Source organism: Passer domesticus, chromosome 1, assembly GCF_036417665.1.
Source record: "Passer domesticus isolate bPasDom1 chromosome 1, bPasDom1.hap1, whole genome shotgun sequence".
Taxonomy (NCBI): Eukaryota; Metazoa; Chordata; class Aves; order Passeriformes; family Passeridae; genus Passer; species Passer domesticus.
Window position 1 is genome coordinate 136,420,459 of NC_087474.1, and position 18,015 is coordinate 136,438,473.

The following is an 18,015-nucleotide window of genomic DNA, read 5'->3' on the forward strand; positions in this document are numbered from 1 at the left end:
TGCAAATCTATTTTCTATCTCTGTTCCTGATGTGACCTCAGCACAGTAAGCAGAGGCTCTAGGAGTCTGTTCTGTCCTCTCTGTTACACTTATTAATGAGAAAAAAAGAAAGAGGGTGTTTATATTATTGTAAAGGTGGCCGCCCTCACAAAGTATTACCTATGTATTACTGCAGAACTGCCAAATCACAGGATCACATAATGAGCATGGTTGGAAGGGAACACACTGGGTTTTTGCAGATTTGGGCTTTCCAGAAACATCAAATTTGATCCCAGCCATGGAAATACGATTTATTGGGCCAGGGAGAAAACAGGAATAAAAATTGATTTCTGAAATTATCTGCACCAAAAAAACATAAATATTTTTTGATACACATAATAAATTGGAAATGTCATTATTCAAAGAACCACTACAAATTGCTAAATACAGGTGCAAACTGTTATAATAACCAAACTCTAGTTTAAATTACATTTAGATGCATTTAATGAAATTGTGAAATATATAGATATATGGTTTAAAAAATAATTAAACAAATTAAAGGAACAAAAATCAGTCAAAGAGTGTTAAATACAGAAGGCAACCTCTCTCACACAGCCCTTCAGCCAGCTGCTGGTGGGATTTTTCAGGGGAGTATCTTAAGCATGTGCCCTGCTCAAAGACTGTTCCCATAATCAATGTCTGAGACAGGCCAGTGGGCTTGAGAAACATCTTTTTACAAAAGTGAATCTGAATTAAAATTTTAAATTCAGTTCTGCAGCTGTCAATCTTACTTTGGCTTTTCCACATTTCAGAAGTAATGTCGTGCTGCCATCAACTGGAGTTAAGGATGTAAAGAAAAGGGTCTTTTGAGTAGAAACTGTGTTGTGTCACTGTGTATTTGAGTCTCAGTTTGAGCTGGTGTTGTGCCTACACCTGGAAATTCAGAGGGCTTTTTGTCCATCAGCAAAGTTTGCTTGCATGGTTTACATTTATGAACATGGAAACATCCTACCTGCTTCTTCCTGAATGAAGTCTGAACCTTCCCTCGTGTATTTCTAACTTAGTAAGCAAAGCCTGACCTTTTGGTTTTTTTGTGGTTTTTTTTTTTTTATGTAATCCTTAGGACTATCAGGAAGCTTCCAAATTGGAGCAGTTTGTGACTCGCTTCCTTTTGAAGGAGACACTGAACCAGCTGCAATCTCTCCAGAACTCCCTGGAGTGTGCCGTGGAAACCACGGAGGAGCAGAGCCGGCAGGAGAGGTGAGCAAAGCCCTCTTCAGCTGCAGGGAAGGGGGTGAGGAGTGAGGTCACGGCAAACCTCCACCACTGCTTTACATTTCACCTGGAAATCTGATACAGGGAATAACAGCAGAAATAAGGATACGCTTTATATTCCCTATAGGAACCCACTAATAGGAGTTTTCCTGAAATGGAATGCATCTGATCCTGTGGTGGGCTGCCTGTAGGACAATCATTTCAGTATCTGCTAGGTTCTGCTGACTTATTTTTAAATCCCTGGACAGTTTAATATGAAATGTAAAAACCAAACCACTGCAATATAAAGAGCTCTGAAATTACTAAGATGACTGACTGTTTTGTTTTTTCCAGCTTTATTTTTTTTTCCATGCACAATGAAAAATGTTAAAAGAAGAAATAGCCAGGCTTTTGCTTGTCACGCTTCTTCCTAGAATATATGGCCGTATTCTTGTTTAACATCTAGCTCTATAAACTCTCAATCACCTGGGTAGCCTTCATCCATCCAAGGGTTTTAGCTTGATCTCTGTGATGAGGGTTTGTAGAATCAAGGATCAAAATATTTTTGAAAAGTTACTTGGTTATATGGAATTTTTTCTTCAGTATGTTATTGTTAAAGACAATAGGGAAAGCAAAATGCAAGCTGTTGTATTTTATGGACAAAGATCTTAAGACCTTTCTGTTGGAAATGTTTTGGGTTTTTTGTTTTTTTTTTGTTTGTTAGAAATGCAATTTTCTTGTTTGTTTTGCTGTTGGGTTTGAGATCCCTGAAGTACAGGAGTAATACCTGGTTTTATGCCAGCATCTTGACTGTAGGAATCAATCAGGTTTTGAAAGTCTGAGGGTGCACCAAACATGCACAGTGTCTGTGCACCTCTATTCATGCCATTTCCTCTGCAGTGATGCTACAAAACTCCTGTGAATGAAGAAACTGTGAATGATTACTTAGGTCAGGTCAGAACCACAGCATGCACAGGTGCTGACCTTGAGATTTGTCTCCCTCAAAGACTTAGGTTTATGCCAGTTTAACCCTCTTCTTTTTTTTTTTCTTTTAACTTGTTTAATGACCTAATCAAAACTAATGAGTAATAGTGAAAATCCAGAAAATAATTCAGTGCTCCCAACAGGTATTTCTTTTTATTTAATTCAAAAGGGAACATAGAAGCCCAGTTTTTGAGAACAGAGAGAGAAGAACTCTCCCACATATTTTTCCTTAAGAAGTCTCCTGTGTTTCTTTGCAGAAAAGATCCAACAAAACCAGAAGTGCTCTCAGTTCAATGGCCAGGAAAACGCTTAGCTCGAAGGCTTCAGAGGAACAACAGCCTGTCATCAAATAACCCTTATTCTAGCACAGGTATGGTATTTCACATTTTAAACATATAGACATATATACAGAAAAATATACACAAATCTTCCTCTCAAAAATTTAATTTAGACATGTAAGTAACTCAAATACTTTACTGACAGAAGACAATTTCAATTTAATATAGAAGATATTAACTGAAAACTGAGGAAAATTAATGCATATCCATAGATTTGAAATTATAAAAGATAAAATCTTCATTGTGGGCCAAACTGTGTGTTTGGGGTTGATTCAACATTTTTTTAGGTAATCTGTATTGCCTGCAGATACGAATGAAAAGGTGAAGGCTGTAACTTTGTGCAACCGAGTTGCCTGCCATGACTCACATCTCAGCTGAGGGGAATAAATAATAAACAGAAAGGAAAAATACAAAACCTTAAAGAAAATAATATTTAAGATAATACAAAATAAAGTCTGCAGCAGCATTTCTGGTTTGGAAAATGATAGAGTACTTTGGTAAATGGGATTTGTTGGAAGCAGTGACATTAAGCATGGGGCTGCAGTGAAGACATCTCCGTGCTTAGTTACATGTCCCAGAGTCATGGCATGAAGGTGACTGAAACAACAAAATATGCAGTGGGTCTAGCTCACTTCTTGACCAGTCACTGCTTGCAGCCATGTGCTGACTTCTTCCTTTAAAACCCTCTGCTGAGAACCTTTCTGTCCCTCACATTCATGACTCACTCCCTGCCTCTCACCAAATGATGCTGTTCTTTGAGAGCAGTGATGCAGGATGATGTTCGGTCTCTTGTGAATTGGTGTTTCTAACAAGGAAGATCACAGAGCCTTATAGCTGCACTCCTAATTCAGAAGGAGCCCAAACAAATGCAAGCTCTACCAAATCCACTTACTGTATTGGTGTAATCTTAAAGAGCTAACATTTTCCTCCACAGCTCTACTAATAGCTGACAGCTGCCTACTTTCCTACACAAGGTTTTTGTTTGTCTTGGCACTTGGTCTTCCTGCTTACTGCCCGCTGCCCACATGCAGAGCAACACTGTCGTGTGTATATGCACCCAAGGCTCAGGCCAACATTCCTTCAGCCTGTGTACCTGTTCAGGCAAAGCCACCCCCTGCCTCCTCTACCAACCACAGCTGTGGTATGTTCTCAGCATTAGGACTTCTTTCTTTGGTCAAAATATATGCAAATGCAAAAAAGTGCAAAATATATGCAAGTGCAAGTCAAAATATATGCAAGTGCACAAAAGCTCTCAGCTGGGAAATGAGAAGGTTGATGAATGTGGATAACAAGAGCATTTATTGAAAAATCTTCAATTTCTGATAAATAACCTTCCTCTCTCCTTAAAGCAATCACTTATGTACGTATTTACATGGTGGGTGATGTCAGGAACTTCTTTAATAATGCACATATTTATTTCCTTAAGTATTGTCCTTTTCATTTGGCAGACACTTTTCAGGAGACCTTAGTAAAGCAAAACTTTCCAGAGACATTAGAGGGACTCACAGAATCACAGAATATCCTGAGTTGGAAGAGACTCATAAGGATCATCAACAACACATGGCCCTGTAGTGCCATCCCCAAGAATCACATCATGTGCCTGAGAGCATTGTCCAAATGCTTCTTGAACTCCTGGTGCTGTGACCGCTTCCCTGGGGAGCCTGTTCCAGTGCCCAGCCACCCTCTAGGTGAAGAACCTTTACCTGATACCCAATTTAATTTTCCCCTGGCAGAGCTTGATGCCATTCCCTTGTGTCCTGTCACTTGTCACTCCTACCAGAGAGAAGAGATGGGTACCCATCTCTCCTCTTCCCCTCACAAGGAATTTGCAGACTGCAATGAGGTCTCCCCTCAGTCTCCTCTTCTCCAAACTGAACCAGCTAAGTGACCTCAGCTGCTCCTTGTATGAATTCCCCTCCAGACCCTTCACCACCTTAATAGCCCTGATGCTTGTGCCTGTCTAGAGCAGTGCTATCTAGATCCACCCTTGCTATATGACATCAGATTGGGTTGGATGGGGCACTGAGCAGTCTGATCTAGTGGAAGGTTCCCTGCCCGTGGCAGGGGAGTTGAAATTCAATGATCTTTGTAGTCCCTTCCAACACAAACCTTTCTATGATTGTATGATCAGGTCACTACACAGAGAGGAATATACCTGCAGTGGAGATGGAGAACTCTCTTCCATTACCAGCATGATTTCAAAAGCACTGGCATTAATCTAGAATGTCGTTTTCATTCTGTATTGAATTTCTATTTTATCTTAAGCAGAAATAAATAATTCATAGAGTCAAATCATGCTTTCCTTTAGTTTCACCCAAATGAACATTGAACTAGTTGCAGCACAATCTTTCACAAAGCCAAAAAATTTGCAGGGTAATTTTTTTTTTTATATATAAAATACAGGAATACACTGTCTACCAACAACTTAGCAACATTTTATAAATGTTTATCTTTTATCTTTTTCAAAGGTTGGATTGAGGAAGACAGCCAATGGGTGATCCAGATAAACAGACTGCAGAAGCTAATTGATAGACTGGAAAAGAAGGTGTGCAGGCTTTTTCACCTGTTTCTTCTTTCACTTTCAGAAAAGCAGTCCTTAAATCACAAATGTTTTCAGTGCCCCAGTTGCAACATTACCTAAGAGAGCTAACACTCATTAAATGCCTACTTTTTTTTTTCCACTTTCCTCTTTCCTATTCATGACATTGTTTGTCCATGCTTCCCTTTCCCTCTCCCATCACCACAGATTGAACTTTTCATAAAGATGGGAAAAATTGAATTATTCTATGACTGGAAGATGTTAATGTATTCAGCAGTGTTTGTTTGGGGGAGCATGCTACAACCTTCCCCTTTTAGGATCTGATATTTCTCTCTATACTTTCCCATGAAAGCTTGACAGAAACTTTTGTTTCCTCCTTTCGATCAGAGAATATTCATTTATAAAGATTAAACTGCTTTCCTTGTCAGTACAGTTCAACCAAAATCTGATGCAAATCTTTTTGGGAGCTGGTTGCAGCAGCCCCTAGAGCCCAGAAACTACCTGTGGTTCCCACACCAAAGCAGATTCCTCCAGGAGTCTGACAAATCAAACATTTGATGCACAATGCCAGGGCTTCCCAGCGCTTGTAAAATCCTAAGCCACATCTGTCAGTACAGAAAATTCTTCTTCATTATTCCTCAGACTTGATTGCTACTCTGGTGTTCAAAAGTTGCCTAAGTTGTCTTATCATCTCTGTGATGTTTTTTGGGTTTTTTTTGAGAACAGCAGAGGAAAAAGTAAGGTTATAAATTCCTGAGTTGTTCTCTGCATTAAATGTCCCTACTTAAGGACAGACAATATCAGACACACACTAGGGGAGTGGCTGAATTGAGTGGATTTTGAGACCCAGGGTGTTTCTTCCTCCTTGTCCACTAGAGGTGAGGTTTTGGGTTGAAGTTCTCTCAGAACCAGGACTGGCTCCAGTCCCAGTGCAGCTGATGCTGTTCTTCCCCACAGGTCAGTGCTCACTAGCAGTGAGACTGTGCCTGTACTTCAAAGACATTAGCATGGGTCTCTTCACCAGCATCCACAGGGACACAAAACAGTCTGATCCTGTTCTTTGCTTCTAGCTGATTGGGATATTCCCCTGTGAATATTGTCATCTAGCATTTGTGGCTGGACCCATACCCGTTACTCAGGCACTGGCTCAGACCTTGGGAAAGCAGAAAAATGTCTTCTGTTACTCAACCACTAGTCCAACTTGACTTCATCAAGTTACACATAAAGAAAATAGTTAAGCAAAGGTTTTAACAAAAAAAAAAAAACTCAATAAATGGTGGTGACTTGGGACAGGCCTCAGCAAGAAAAGCATACTGACCTTTCTCTGCTGTTCCTCCCTCCCAAATAAAAAAACTGCCCCTAATTATCTTTCCCCTTTGGTCCCAGTTTGGTATTTCTGTTATCTCAGCCTAATTACTGATTAGCTGCATGTGGCCACCCCCAGCACTGCTGGCCTTGCTCCAAAAGGAGCCCAGTATTCCCTTTGGTTATCCCTGCAGTCTGACAGTCTCTTGCATCACTTGTCCTTAACCAGCTGTGAAATTTGGCCATTCCTTGTGGCACTGTCCATGACTTGTGTCAGCTTCTCCCTGTGCTCCTTGCCATGCTCCGCAGCTCCCCGTGGTCTGCTCAGTGGAGTGAGCCCTGGCCAGGGAATACCCGTGAGCCTCTGTCCAACCACTTCCTGCCAGAGGTCATTTCTGCATCTTAGAAAGGCAATTACACACCAGTTGACACATTAATGACATTTTAGTAGCAACTTGATCTTTTTGTGAATAGATATAAATTGGATTTTGAAATGTCAAAGTCCACCATGAAAGGTAAGTCTGGCTTTACTCCCCACTCGGCTTTGGAAACAGCAGCCCTGCCAGAATTGCCACCTGACATGGACTGATGCCAAAAGAAAACATTTTAAAGAATGTTGCTTAAAAAGAAATAAACCTGGCATTCACCAATAATGCAGTGCAGATATTGAAGAAAGCAGCCAAGCATTTTGTGGTAAATAAACTTACAACAAGGATGTTATAAAATAATCAAATTTCCTACAGACAAATGTCAGAGAACCTGAGTCTGAAAAGGAGCTCGGTGCCAAAGGGAAACAGTAGCAGGGCAGAGACCTTCCATAATTACCTCCTTGTAATATAAAGCTTGATTAATAAAAGATAGCAATTACATAAGTCTAATTTCTCCAGCAGACAACCTATCTACATTCACCTTTGCCTAGCTTCGCATCTGCTTGAATTTGTATCTCACAGCCATGTCTGACTGTGAGAGGCATTAAATACCAGCTGCCTGTCAGACTAAAACCCCTCTTTTTGACTTTGCCCTGAAAAAGATAAGAAAGGATTGCACAACCATGCTAAAAGGCAATTTCAGAAGCCACCACTTCTCAGCTGAGGTGAGATAGGATTGCAAAGGCATTTTAAAGCCTCTGAGCTGAATCTATTTTTATTTTCAGGCTGCATGGTACTGGGCTGGCAGAACTTCTGTTCTGCACTGGGCTACTTCCATTAGGCTCAAGAGCCAAGCCCCCAGGGCATGAGCCCTCTGTCCCCAGAGATGGGGACAGGGTGCCAGTGCTCACACGCCCAGAGGTCACCCAGGCTGGCCGTGCAGACCCACCCTGTCTGTGCAGCCACGCTCTCCTGCTGGCACAACCTTACTGAAGAACCACCAGTTCTGATTTCTGATCCTAGAGGGGGCTAGCACGTTATGAGTCAGTGTTCCTACTGGAAAGCTTCCTGGTGAAGGGTAATTTGGTGTTGTCTAAGTCTTCTGCTGTGTTGTGTCAAAGGGGAATTTGATGACAAATCAGTCCTGTAATTTGTCTATTTTCACTCAAGTTCTAAATTTACATATACTGGCAAGGAACACAATTATTTTCTTGTTACGTTTAGAGAAACTTTGCAGTACTTCCTTGAGTCATTCCTTTCCTCTCTTTTCCCATCTTTCCTGACAAAAAAAATGGCAGTGAAAGTGAACTTTCACTTTAGGAATACACATTTTTCCCTCAGTTTTTTTATCCAAAGTGTCTGCACTGACAATAAAGCTGCCTTTCTCTTCCCACACACATTTCATGACTTTAATGACACAGCAGCTTCTGAATTCTTCACTCCTGCCTCACTCTGCCACCTGCTGCTGATGGAGGTTTCTGTTCATTTAAATTCTACCTGCACATCTCTTGTTGGCTTTTCAGCGAGTACAGCATCTGTGCTGGCAGAACAGCTGCTACCTGAGGTTAATCAATCCTCACCCACGCTGGGAGTGGAAGAAGATTTTTCTCTTTGTTGCACAAGAACTGTGTTCAGTGAGATGCGAAGCACCACAAACAGAGCATGTTTTGGTCCAGCTGCTTATTGCAAATCAATCTGCTTTTTTTCCTCAGGCACGTGGATATTTTTCAGAATATCATAATGGCACTGGGTTAGGAGGTACTGCATGTGCCTAGCAAGTAAAGAATGATTCTGTGTGTGCTGCTGGTTGGTGTTTGTGTGAATCACTGAGTCCTGAAGTGCACATCCAGTTTGGGTACCAGGTGTACTCACAGACACATCTCTTTGCTGCTGCCCAGCCCATTCTCACAGCAAGGCCTGAACACAGCTTCAGAGACCTGACTTGGACCATCATGCACATCTCGTTCAATGCTAGAAAACAGCCCCTTGCAATCACAGATTCCCTGCAGGGAAGTTTCTTCTGTGCAAAGTTTTGTGCTTGCACAATAGTAGCAGATAGTTCATTTTAAATTACCATTTTTGCTCATCTCCACAGTCCATGTGACAATTTGAGAGGTTGTCTGTCTTTTCTCAGTTAAGTCCAACATACATTTGGGGAAAAGCAGATTTGTTAAAATGAAAAATCACCTGCCAAGCACCATAAATAAAACTTTACAAGACAACCTAGGCTGGAATTAACCACTGAGGCATGCAAGATCTCGTAAAATTTGTGTTTGACTTAGAACTAGTAAAGGGATTTAACTTCTTGAGATAGAACAGGATCTAGTTATTGGAATAGTTTGTAAAAAATGTAAGAGCAGAATACATCTGTATTATTGACTCTTCTTACAATTTCTATTTTCTTTTCAATTGCCTCAAAGGACCTAAAGCTTGAGCCACTTGAAGAGGAAATTTTGGAAGAAAATGCAAGATCTGTAAGTACTATTCAAGATAATGATTATGACATTTTATTTTAAATACCAGGTACTGAGAGCACACGTGGTCTCTTTCATTAAAAAATCATTTAAAAAACTTTATCCTCACCTTTTCCAGTGATAAGAATCCATTTTAGTTAGCAGAATACACTGTGCAAAAGACAACAGAACAAAATTTAGAATATGTGGGCAAAACTTTTATATTAACTTTTTGTAATGTTTTTAAATTATAGAGTGAGCCAAAACCTTGACACACATAAGGAGAAAAATTAATAAGATTTATCAAATTTAGCGGCATTGTTTATGGGGTGGTAGCTTCTCTGCTCCAAATGCTGTATGCATGCTTTAGCCATTGTTGTACAGCCTGCCTCCCTCCTAAACTGGTATAGGAAATCCTCTGAGGTAAAATGGAAGAGTATCTCATGCTCATTACAATCTATGAAACCAAAATTGTGACCAGAAATAAACTTACTGTTAAACAAGTTTAGGTCCCAAGATTGATACTCTAGCATTCCTAAATTCATGAACCTAACATTCATTCATTTGAACCTAAGAAAATGCAAATCAAATATACATGAAAAAATAATTTAATCACAGGAGTTGCATTAGACTTTTTTTTAAATGAGATTAGGCAGTATTGCTACACAGACTGCTTATAATCCATGATATAACAGTAATCATAATCAAGGCAGAAACAAGTCAAAAACCTGCACCCGAAATTATGTTGTACATAAAGCAACATAATGTTGCTTTAAATGTTCCATTAGTAAAGTGACAAGCTTCAATAGATTAATCAATAAATAAACTACTTGAAAGAGCTAAATTATGATTATTTTTATTCAGGATAGATAGGTCTTATGCATTGCTGACTGTTTCTATAGTCCTGTTTATAAAGACTGTTCATTTTCCTGCAGAATTATGGAGGGAAGACCCCCTCTCTATTCATCACTTAGTGTGGGCTATCTTATACATCTCAGTCAGGTGAGGGTCAGGGCTCTAAAAGGCAAAAGCTATGAAAGCATCTTAACAAAAGCAACAATGCATCCAGTGCAGAATGTGGGGATATTCTCTTATCCCAAACTCACCCCTGCTGGCATACAGATTCATCCAAGGAAACACACTGACTTTATTACTGAGCATCTCAAAGATCAACCTTTGCTTTGCCCTCTTCTGAAAAGACTCTCTCCTCCAGAGTTAGGACAATGTCTGAAGTGGACACTCATGCCCAAACATAAAAGCCATGCTTGAGCATTTCTACTTCTCCACTCCAGATCACTAAAACAGGGTGCAAACTTCAAGGGAACTTTTGTGGGTTTTCTTCTATGATTGTGGTTTTGTTGTTTCGTGATAGACTTTTCTGAGTTTAAAGTACAAGGAATTCAGAGGAAGCTGTGGCAGTAATATTGTCATGGTTTTGTACCAGCACATAATGATCGTTCAGCACCAAATGTCTGTGAAAGAAGAAAAAGTGGAGGAATTCCGTCTTGCTCTGAAGCAGTACCTGGAATCTGCTTCTGCTCAAGGTGGCTGCTTGCAGTAAGTACAGGGTTGTTGTCCTTGGGCTGAAGGAAGAAATGTAGTCTTTTTTCTTTAATAACTTGGATTATTTATGAAGACAGAACCTATGACACCTTTCTTGGTGGGTTATGTGTGTGTGTAAGACAGAGCTTTTTAAAGACACCTGGAACTAGAAAGAGATATCAGAGTATGCAGATTTTAGGTACTATCACAAAATGACTGTACATACCAAAGATGCTAAACAATCTTTTCAGGCTTGTTAGCTCTGCAGGTCTTCATGACTTCTGGAAGCTCCTAGGCTGACATTCTTTATTGGAAAAGTCATTTGCCATCCTTCATTTATGCTTACCTGGAAAAGGAGCAACTTACCAACTTGTTTGCCAGTTCTCTGCTTGGAAGCTTCCAGAACCTTCTCTTTAGGCTGTCATTGTAAAATTTTAATTCATAATAAAGAATTGGAAAAATTAAAAAGCAAAATTTTCAATGAAACTGTTTCTGCTTTGCTCCTTTTAGAACTAATAAAACATTAGAGCTGGGTTAAGAATAAATTTTAGTGATTTACCACTGTACTTAATTTCTGAATTTAACATACTGGAGAGATCTACTATCATACATACTACAGACCATTATGAAAAAGGTATTTTTGTAATGTATACATGACACAGAATCTTCCCATCTAGTCAAGGGCTTCAAAGACTGCCTATCACATCCCTAATTTATGATTCTTGTTGCTATGAGATTATCACAATTAGGATTTTATCAGCAGTGTTCACATAGACCAGAAAAATTAAGCTGGAAGAAGAGTGATCTTTCTGCATTTGTTCACTTGTAAAGGCAGACTGATGAGGACAATAAAATTCTCTTGTTGGCCAAGAGAAGGGAAAAAACCCCAATAAGAAATCCTCTCAGCCTCCTCCCAGAAATGAACATCCAGCAAAACACTGTAGTGACTGCAGATTTGTTGGGGAAGGGAGATGACATGACTTCAGAATGCAAGTTAACAAATGGTGGCAGAAAGTTCCTTTCTTTCCCAAGTTTGCAGGCATTTGTTAAGTCTGTAATGCCACCTAACGGATGGGTTTTGCTGGAGCTATAATTGACAGTGACTTGTTTTTTCTGACAGCTTTTGATATTTTTGCCATTTTACCTTGCACTTTCACACAGAGCAGGAGAAAACCAATAAATCACAAAACATTGCTGATTACATTATGAAGCATAAGCTGAGACCAGTTTTCAAGCACATCATTAGTGAGGTCAGCAATCTCACACTTGGGCACATGGAAAAATCTGCATATATACTTTCTGTGCTCTTTATCTAAACATCAAATTGAGTACCCAAGTGAATAAGTACCCTACACAGTATAAAGCTTTTATGCTCTGGATAATAAGTAGGATGGTTCTGTGTAGAGGATCAACAGATATCCTGTGGTCATTTTTCACTCCTGAGAAACTATTACTTGAATAACTTAAGAACAAGTAACTAGTACTCTAAATATTATTTTTAAAGTGTATCTGCAGCAAATGTCAGCCTATATGGGTTTTTACAATATGTATATTTCATTTACTCCATTTGCTTTCAAAACACCTGAATTCTATGACACTTGGATGCATCTCTCATACAAAAGGATAACTTCTACTTATTAGATGATCTTCCCTGAACTCCTGTTTGATTAATTTTCTGTTTAGCATTTATTTAGACAAATTACACTATTGGAGCAATATAAAAAATGAGTTTAATAAAAATATTACACAAAAATAAATATACAAGTGTTTTTATTTTTAAAAGCTCGGATAATTTGAAGTATATGATCATTATGATCACTCATTTGTTAAGTTTATTAATTGGGTTGGTATTGGGTTTGATTTTCTTGTTTTGTTCTGTGGGTTTTTTTTCAAAAATCACTGCATTTATTCCTACTGATAACAGTTAGGAATAAAATGTATATGTCCAATAATTTTGTTTTGTTTCATTAAATTAGTTCTATTGTGAAATTTTTAGTGTTTCCATACAGAAGTTTCCGAGTAATTTCCACTTCATTGTTTATGAGTTCTGGGAAAACAGCAATGCCTGGAATAGGTAAGTGTCAGGACTTTGTTACTTTGTTGGTGGCTTTCCTTTTTTTTTTTTTTTGTTGGTAATACATAAAGTTTTGAGGGTTAGAAATCAGTTGTGTAGAAAGATTGAGTACAAATTGCTTTAAATACTGCTAATTGATCTTTTGCTAAATACGTCACAATTAATACTTCAGAAAAATACTTTAGTTGCTAACAACTTGAATATACTGAAACAAAAATAAAAATGCCAGAAAGACAACAGTGTTTATTCAAAGCAGAAACACTACTAAAGCGAGGACATAAAGATATAGCATTAGTTGGATGTTAGTTCATCAGAGACAGAAAACCAGAAAGACAGCAATAGCACCAGTTTCATGATAAGGAAGAAAAAACAAAAAGACACAATTATTGAAAGATGTGCCAGCCCGCAGCAGCCATCAGTAGTTATGGGGAGCTCTCCCAAAACTTCCCAATCCACATCACAGGAACCCATCCAACAGACACCCAGAGTGTCTCTTTTGGGCCCAAAATAGAAATTATTAAACATCCTACCAGCTTCTAGCCTCCAGCAGGCAGATGACTAAGGAATTGAGTAGAGACAAAAGGATTGCCCTTATCTACATTTAGTTACAACACTCAAATACACCAACCCTGTGATTCTGAATCTGTAGAGAGAACCTGTTCTCAGGGAGATGGAGAAGTCTCTTGCAGCTTTGTTGCTTCCCTTTCAAACAAACCCCCAGTTTTACTGGGTTTCCTATCACAAAGACTCAGAAATAATGGTGGCACATGTCAGCACTGTACTGGGTCACAACCAAGAGATGAGCATCAGACTGACAGCGAGCTGCACAGAAGAAAACCTGGGTTTAATATATCGTGAAGGCACTTCATAGCTTATCTGGTCTCCTCTCCCACTATCACTGTAAGTTTTTAAGCACAGAATCTCTGTACAGCATTAATTGTGAAATTTCTTATGCTCATTTAAAAAATTGTTATGCTCATTAAAAAAAAAAATGAGCCCCTTTAAAAAAACCTGTTATATTTTTATTTTTCACAATTATTTAGCCACCTTCAAATGAATTACAGCAAGGCATTCCAGAGAAGTAATGTGGATTTCTTGGAAACTCCAGAGGTCATCACAACAATGCTAGTCCCTGGTAAATATCAACTTTTCACATTATTTTTTTGTGTTATATGTGAGTGATTCTATTAGTGTGCTCCATATGCAAGACCACTGCATAATATCATCCTTATTCAGATCTTCTTTGGTAAAGTATAGAGGAGAAAAGGACTCCAAATATTTCTATTTTAACCACATAAATAGAAAATGCATCAGCAAGGAGATGACCCACGGTGCTTTATTTTATACAGTGTGAAGGTGCACCAACATACACTATTTAAGAAAATATCTAGAATAAACAATACTATTTGTGAATGGTAAAATAGACCCCATTTAAGATTTTCAAGGAAAAAAATGCTTTCTGATTAAGACTCCAATTTATTCCTCCTTACATTGACTGAAGGGAGCCTTAATTACCTATAATCGATATTTACTAACCAATTTGTACACACTTCCTGCTGTGTTTAAAAAAAAGGTGGTAAAGATTCCAAATTATTGTTCTTAATACAAACCAATGGGCATGTAACATCTTTCTCCTAGAAACAGGAGTTAAAAGACACAGTGCAGGTGCAGGATGAAGCAAAGAAAGCATCAGTCCCATATTTACAGAGAGAGGACAGTAGCTTTTTTTATTTTAGGGAACACAAATCTATTACAATGAAGCCCTAATTTCCTCTGTGTCTGAGGACAGACTAAATTTAAAATAATAAAACCTCACTTAGTAGAAAAATAAATGTAGTCCTGTACCCAGAGTTTGTCCTTAAAAGAAACCAGCCAAGACATCTTCAGATCTCATGAGCCTGATGTGGACACAAAATTATATGCCAGGGACTCCTGCAGAATTAGGAGATTGAAGTTAATGAACCTAGTATCTCTGCAAATCTTGTATTTTGCTGGGATATTGCTGGATTTAAGACAAATTTGATTGTAGGAAACAATGAAGCCTTTTCCCAAAATTCCTTCTGTCCAAGAGACTGCACATGATCCAGCAGTGTTCCAGGGTAGTTTATTCATGGGTAAAGTACAATTAACATAAAATAAAATGTAAACATAATTTTTAAGTGCCTGAATATGGAAGTGTCTGAAATTGGATTCCAAGTACTCATTAAAGCATTTGCTCTGCCTGCTAAGAAGGATTTCAGTCTGCAGCACTCTGTCCTGGCAGACAGTTACCATAGAAACAGCATTTCTCACTGTGCACTCCTTGCTGGGGTTGGGGGGTGACTGGGGGCAATGGGAATTAATGCATTCACAGTTCACAATTTTATACATTTCCTGTAATTTAGAAATCTGTGCAATGATTTGAACTCTGTTTCATGGAAAGATCTTCCCACAACTGATCTATACAAATCATATTTGCGTTTGAAAGACAGAAAATGATCTTGAAGTAAAAAATGATGGCTGCAATCCCACCAGTACACTTCACAAAAGAATTTTAGACACCATAAAGTGGTATCACTGTAAAATCAGAAGGAAAAAAAACCTAAACCTGTCTGCAGTTAGAACACAGATAGGCTCTATTCTAAAAACAAATTTACCCTAGCTGAGAAACTTCCAAACTTCATTTGCACATCTGGGTAGGTAAGAACTGAATCTATTGCAAATTGTAACCTGAATCTGATTCATTCAAAGTTTACAACCTGTAAGTCTTTAACAATTAACTAAAATTAATAAGGATCCACTTATGTGGCCAAGAATGATTCAGGAAGACAAGTTTTCAAGACTGTTTGATCCAGCATTATCCCAAAGAAAATTAATTTACCATCAGTTAAGAGGAACCACAAGCTATTATAACCACTCATACAGCTGTTAACTCACCCGGTTTCTTCAGCCAATCTGCCAGGGTGGCATGAATCATTCAGTTCACATTCAGCAAATATCTCATTTTTATACAAGATCTGGACTTGGCTCTAGAGAACCTTTGGGCAAAGAAAACAAGACAAGGGGAAACCACTTATAACACTATAACCCATGAAATAAATAGTTGAATTGGCATTTTTGGGGACTGATGTGCATTAATCCATTGATGTTTCAATGACGACTAGGTTCATAGCCTGAATTTGAGTATTTTCTCATCATGTTTCTTCATTAATAATAATTTTCATTAAAATAGTATTAATGGAAGCATTTATGGATACATGAATAAGTTCTGCTACTGAATTTGTGTAGTATGACATCTACGTAGCCTAGAACACCCCTTTACTAAGGGCACTTGGCATCTCAGATACAGTCACAATTCCTTTCCCTCCCTCCCATCTCTCTCCATAAATCTTGTGGTTCCTCTCTGCATAAGGTTCATTTCAAAAGGCCAAAGGCTAGAGACTGTGGGGAAGAAACACAAATTGGTTTCACCACAACACTACCTATAATCTGGTGATTACAGAACTTTTTATGGGAATGACATTTTACAAGTCTATCAATCTCTTACTTTTGAGGACAAAAAGTTATTAATTCCTAGAGTTGTGTAAAAAACCCATCAGATTTGAATAATGTCACCAGGAAAGTGAGTCATTAAAGCTAACAAAACCACTCAGGGAACACAGTGCTTGGCTTAAAAACTGACACAGCAGCACAGGACTGAGGATTTATTTGGTTTGGTGTCAGGGTGCTTAATTCTCTGCAGCTGCACCTATGACACATTAATGCTTCTTTGGATGTTATCAAAAAGAGATATAATTCTTGTGATAAAGCCACCTTCCCACCACTTACACTCAGCTCTCCCATTATTCTGAGTATTTTTTCTCACCAGTATTAGCTGCATATATAAACAAACATTTAATTATATACGTTATAGGTATTTTATTTAGAATTTTTACCAAAGGTCAAAAAAGAAATGCAATTTATGCTAAGAAATAAATAAACTCTGCTCTCTTTCAGCATCGTGGTGGGCCCTCAATAACAACTAGAAGCTGTGGTTCCAAGTAATGTTAATGTTGTATTGTCTTTCATAACACTAACATTCATATTGCAGTGTACAGGTGAAATTATGATGTGATAACATTTATTATGGATGGGATCTTTTCCACTTTATCCATTCTAAAATCCGGAAAACTGTGCATTTATTACCTTTTCTTCTTGTGACTAGTTCAGTGAAATGATGCATTCTAAAAACTGAAATAAGACAACTATGATAAACTATTTATTTGTGACAGTCCAAACTGTCACAGAAAAGTATGTCTTGAATGTATGACTAAATATTTGTGAAAAGTTTTATTACTGCATTAATAAACAAACACTACTTACTGCTGCTATAGTCTCCTTTTACAAGAGGAAGAAGTGTGAACCTGAACACACATTTTCATACATGTCAGCAGAGAAGCTGTAAGTCATTCATGAAAAGAATAAACAAAGGGAAAACTCTTTGTGCTAATACAGAACTTCCCCCAAGATATTTTCTCCTTACAAGTAAGACAAGGCTGTCTTCTCTTAACAGACTCTTGGCCCTTACCCTCCCAAGAGGAAACATCTGCCTATCTCTTGTCACTACAGATCCCCAGAGTGAACACTGCACAACCTCTATGTCCTGACCACTCAGAATATATTTTCTTTAGATCTCTGGCAGATCACCACAAAATCATTAGAAAAATTGCAGTTACAGCATAAATACCCATAAACCTTGAGCTTGTTTGGAGGTTGGTTCTAGCAGGGGCCAGGGCTACTGTATCCCCTTGACCAATGAACAGCACCATCTCCGTGGGGAAGATCACCCTCTTCAGCCAGGGTGCACCTTTGGTAGGGATGCACTTGGAGCATGGAGAAGGAAGTGGACACCCACCGGGCCAGCTGGGTCAGCTCAAACAGCCTGGTCATCAGTGGGGTGACAGGGGCTGCAGCCAGACTGCCCTCACATCCAGAGGTCTGGGGGTCCTGGTTGATTGAATATGAGCCAGCAGTGCCCTGGCAGCCAGGAGGACCAACCGTGTCCTGGGGTGCATCAGGGACAGCATGGCCAGCAGGGCAAGGGAGGGGATTGTCCTGCTCTGCTCTGCACTGGGGCAGCATCACCTTGAGTGCTGGGGCAGTTTTGGGCACAACAATATAAAAGAGACATAAAGCTATTTAAGAGTGTCCAAAGGAGGGC

General features: G+C 38.9%; 1 protein-coding gene across 5 annotated transcripts in view; it reads left to right on the forward strand.

The window, feature by feature from the left end:
- NECAB1 (N-terminal EF-hand calcium binding protein 1) overlaps positions 1–17,183 on the forward strand; it is a 53,135-nt gene extending 35,952 nt beyond the window's left edge. For 4 of the 5 annotated variants that reach the window (XM_064391175.1, XM_064391191.1, XM_064391211.1 and 1 more), the window contains 8 exons: positions 1,103–1,239; positions 2,475–2,587; positions 5,024–5,100; positions 9,188–9,241; positions 10,665–10,777; positions 12,759–12,836; positions 13,880–13,971; positions 16,812–17,183. In XM_064391175.1, the coding sequence (XP_064247245.1) occupies positions 1,103–1,239; positions 2,475–2,587; positions 5,024–5,100; positions 9,188–9,241; positions 10,665–10,777; positions 12,759–12,836; positions 13,880–13,971; positions 16,812–16,840 (693 nt within the window). In that variant the 3' untranslated portion in view covers positions 16,841–17,183. The remainder of the gene's footprint in view (positions 1–1,102; positions 1,240–2,474; positions 2,588–5,023; positions 5,101–9,187; positions 9,242–10,664; positions 10,778–12,758; positions 12,837–13,879; positions 13,972–16,811) is intronic. The other variant, XM_064391183.1, reaches the window with a different exon arrangement.
- The last annotated feature ends 832 nt before the right edge of the window (positions 17,184–18,015 follow it).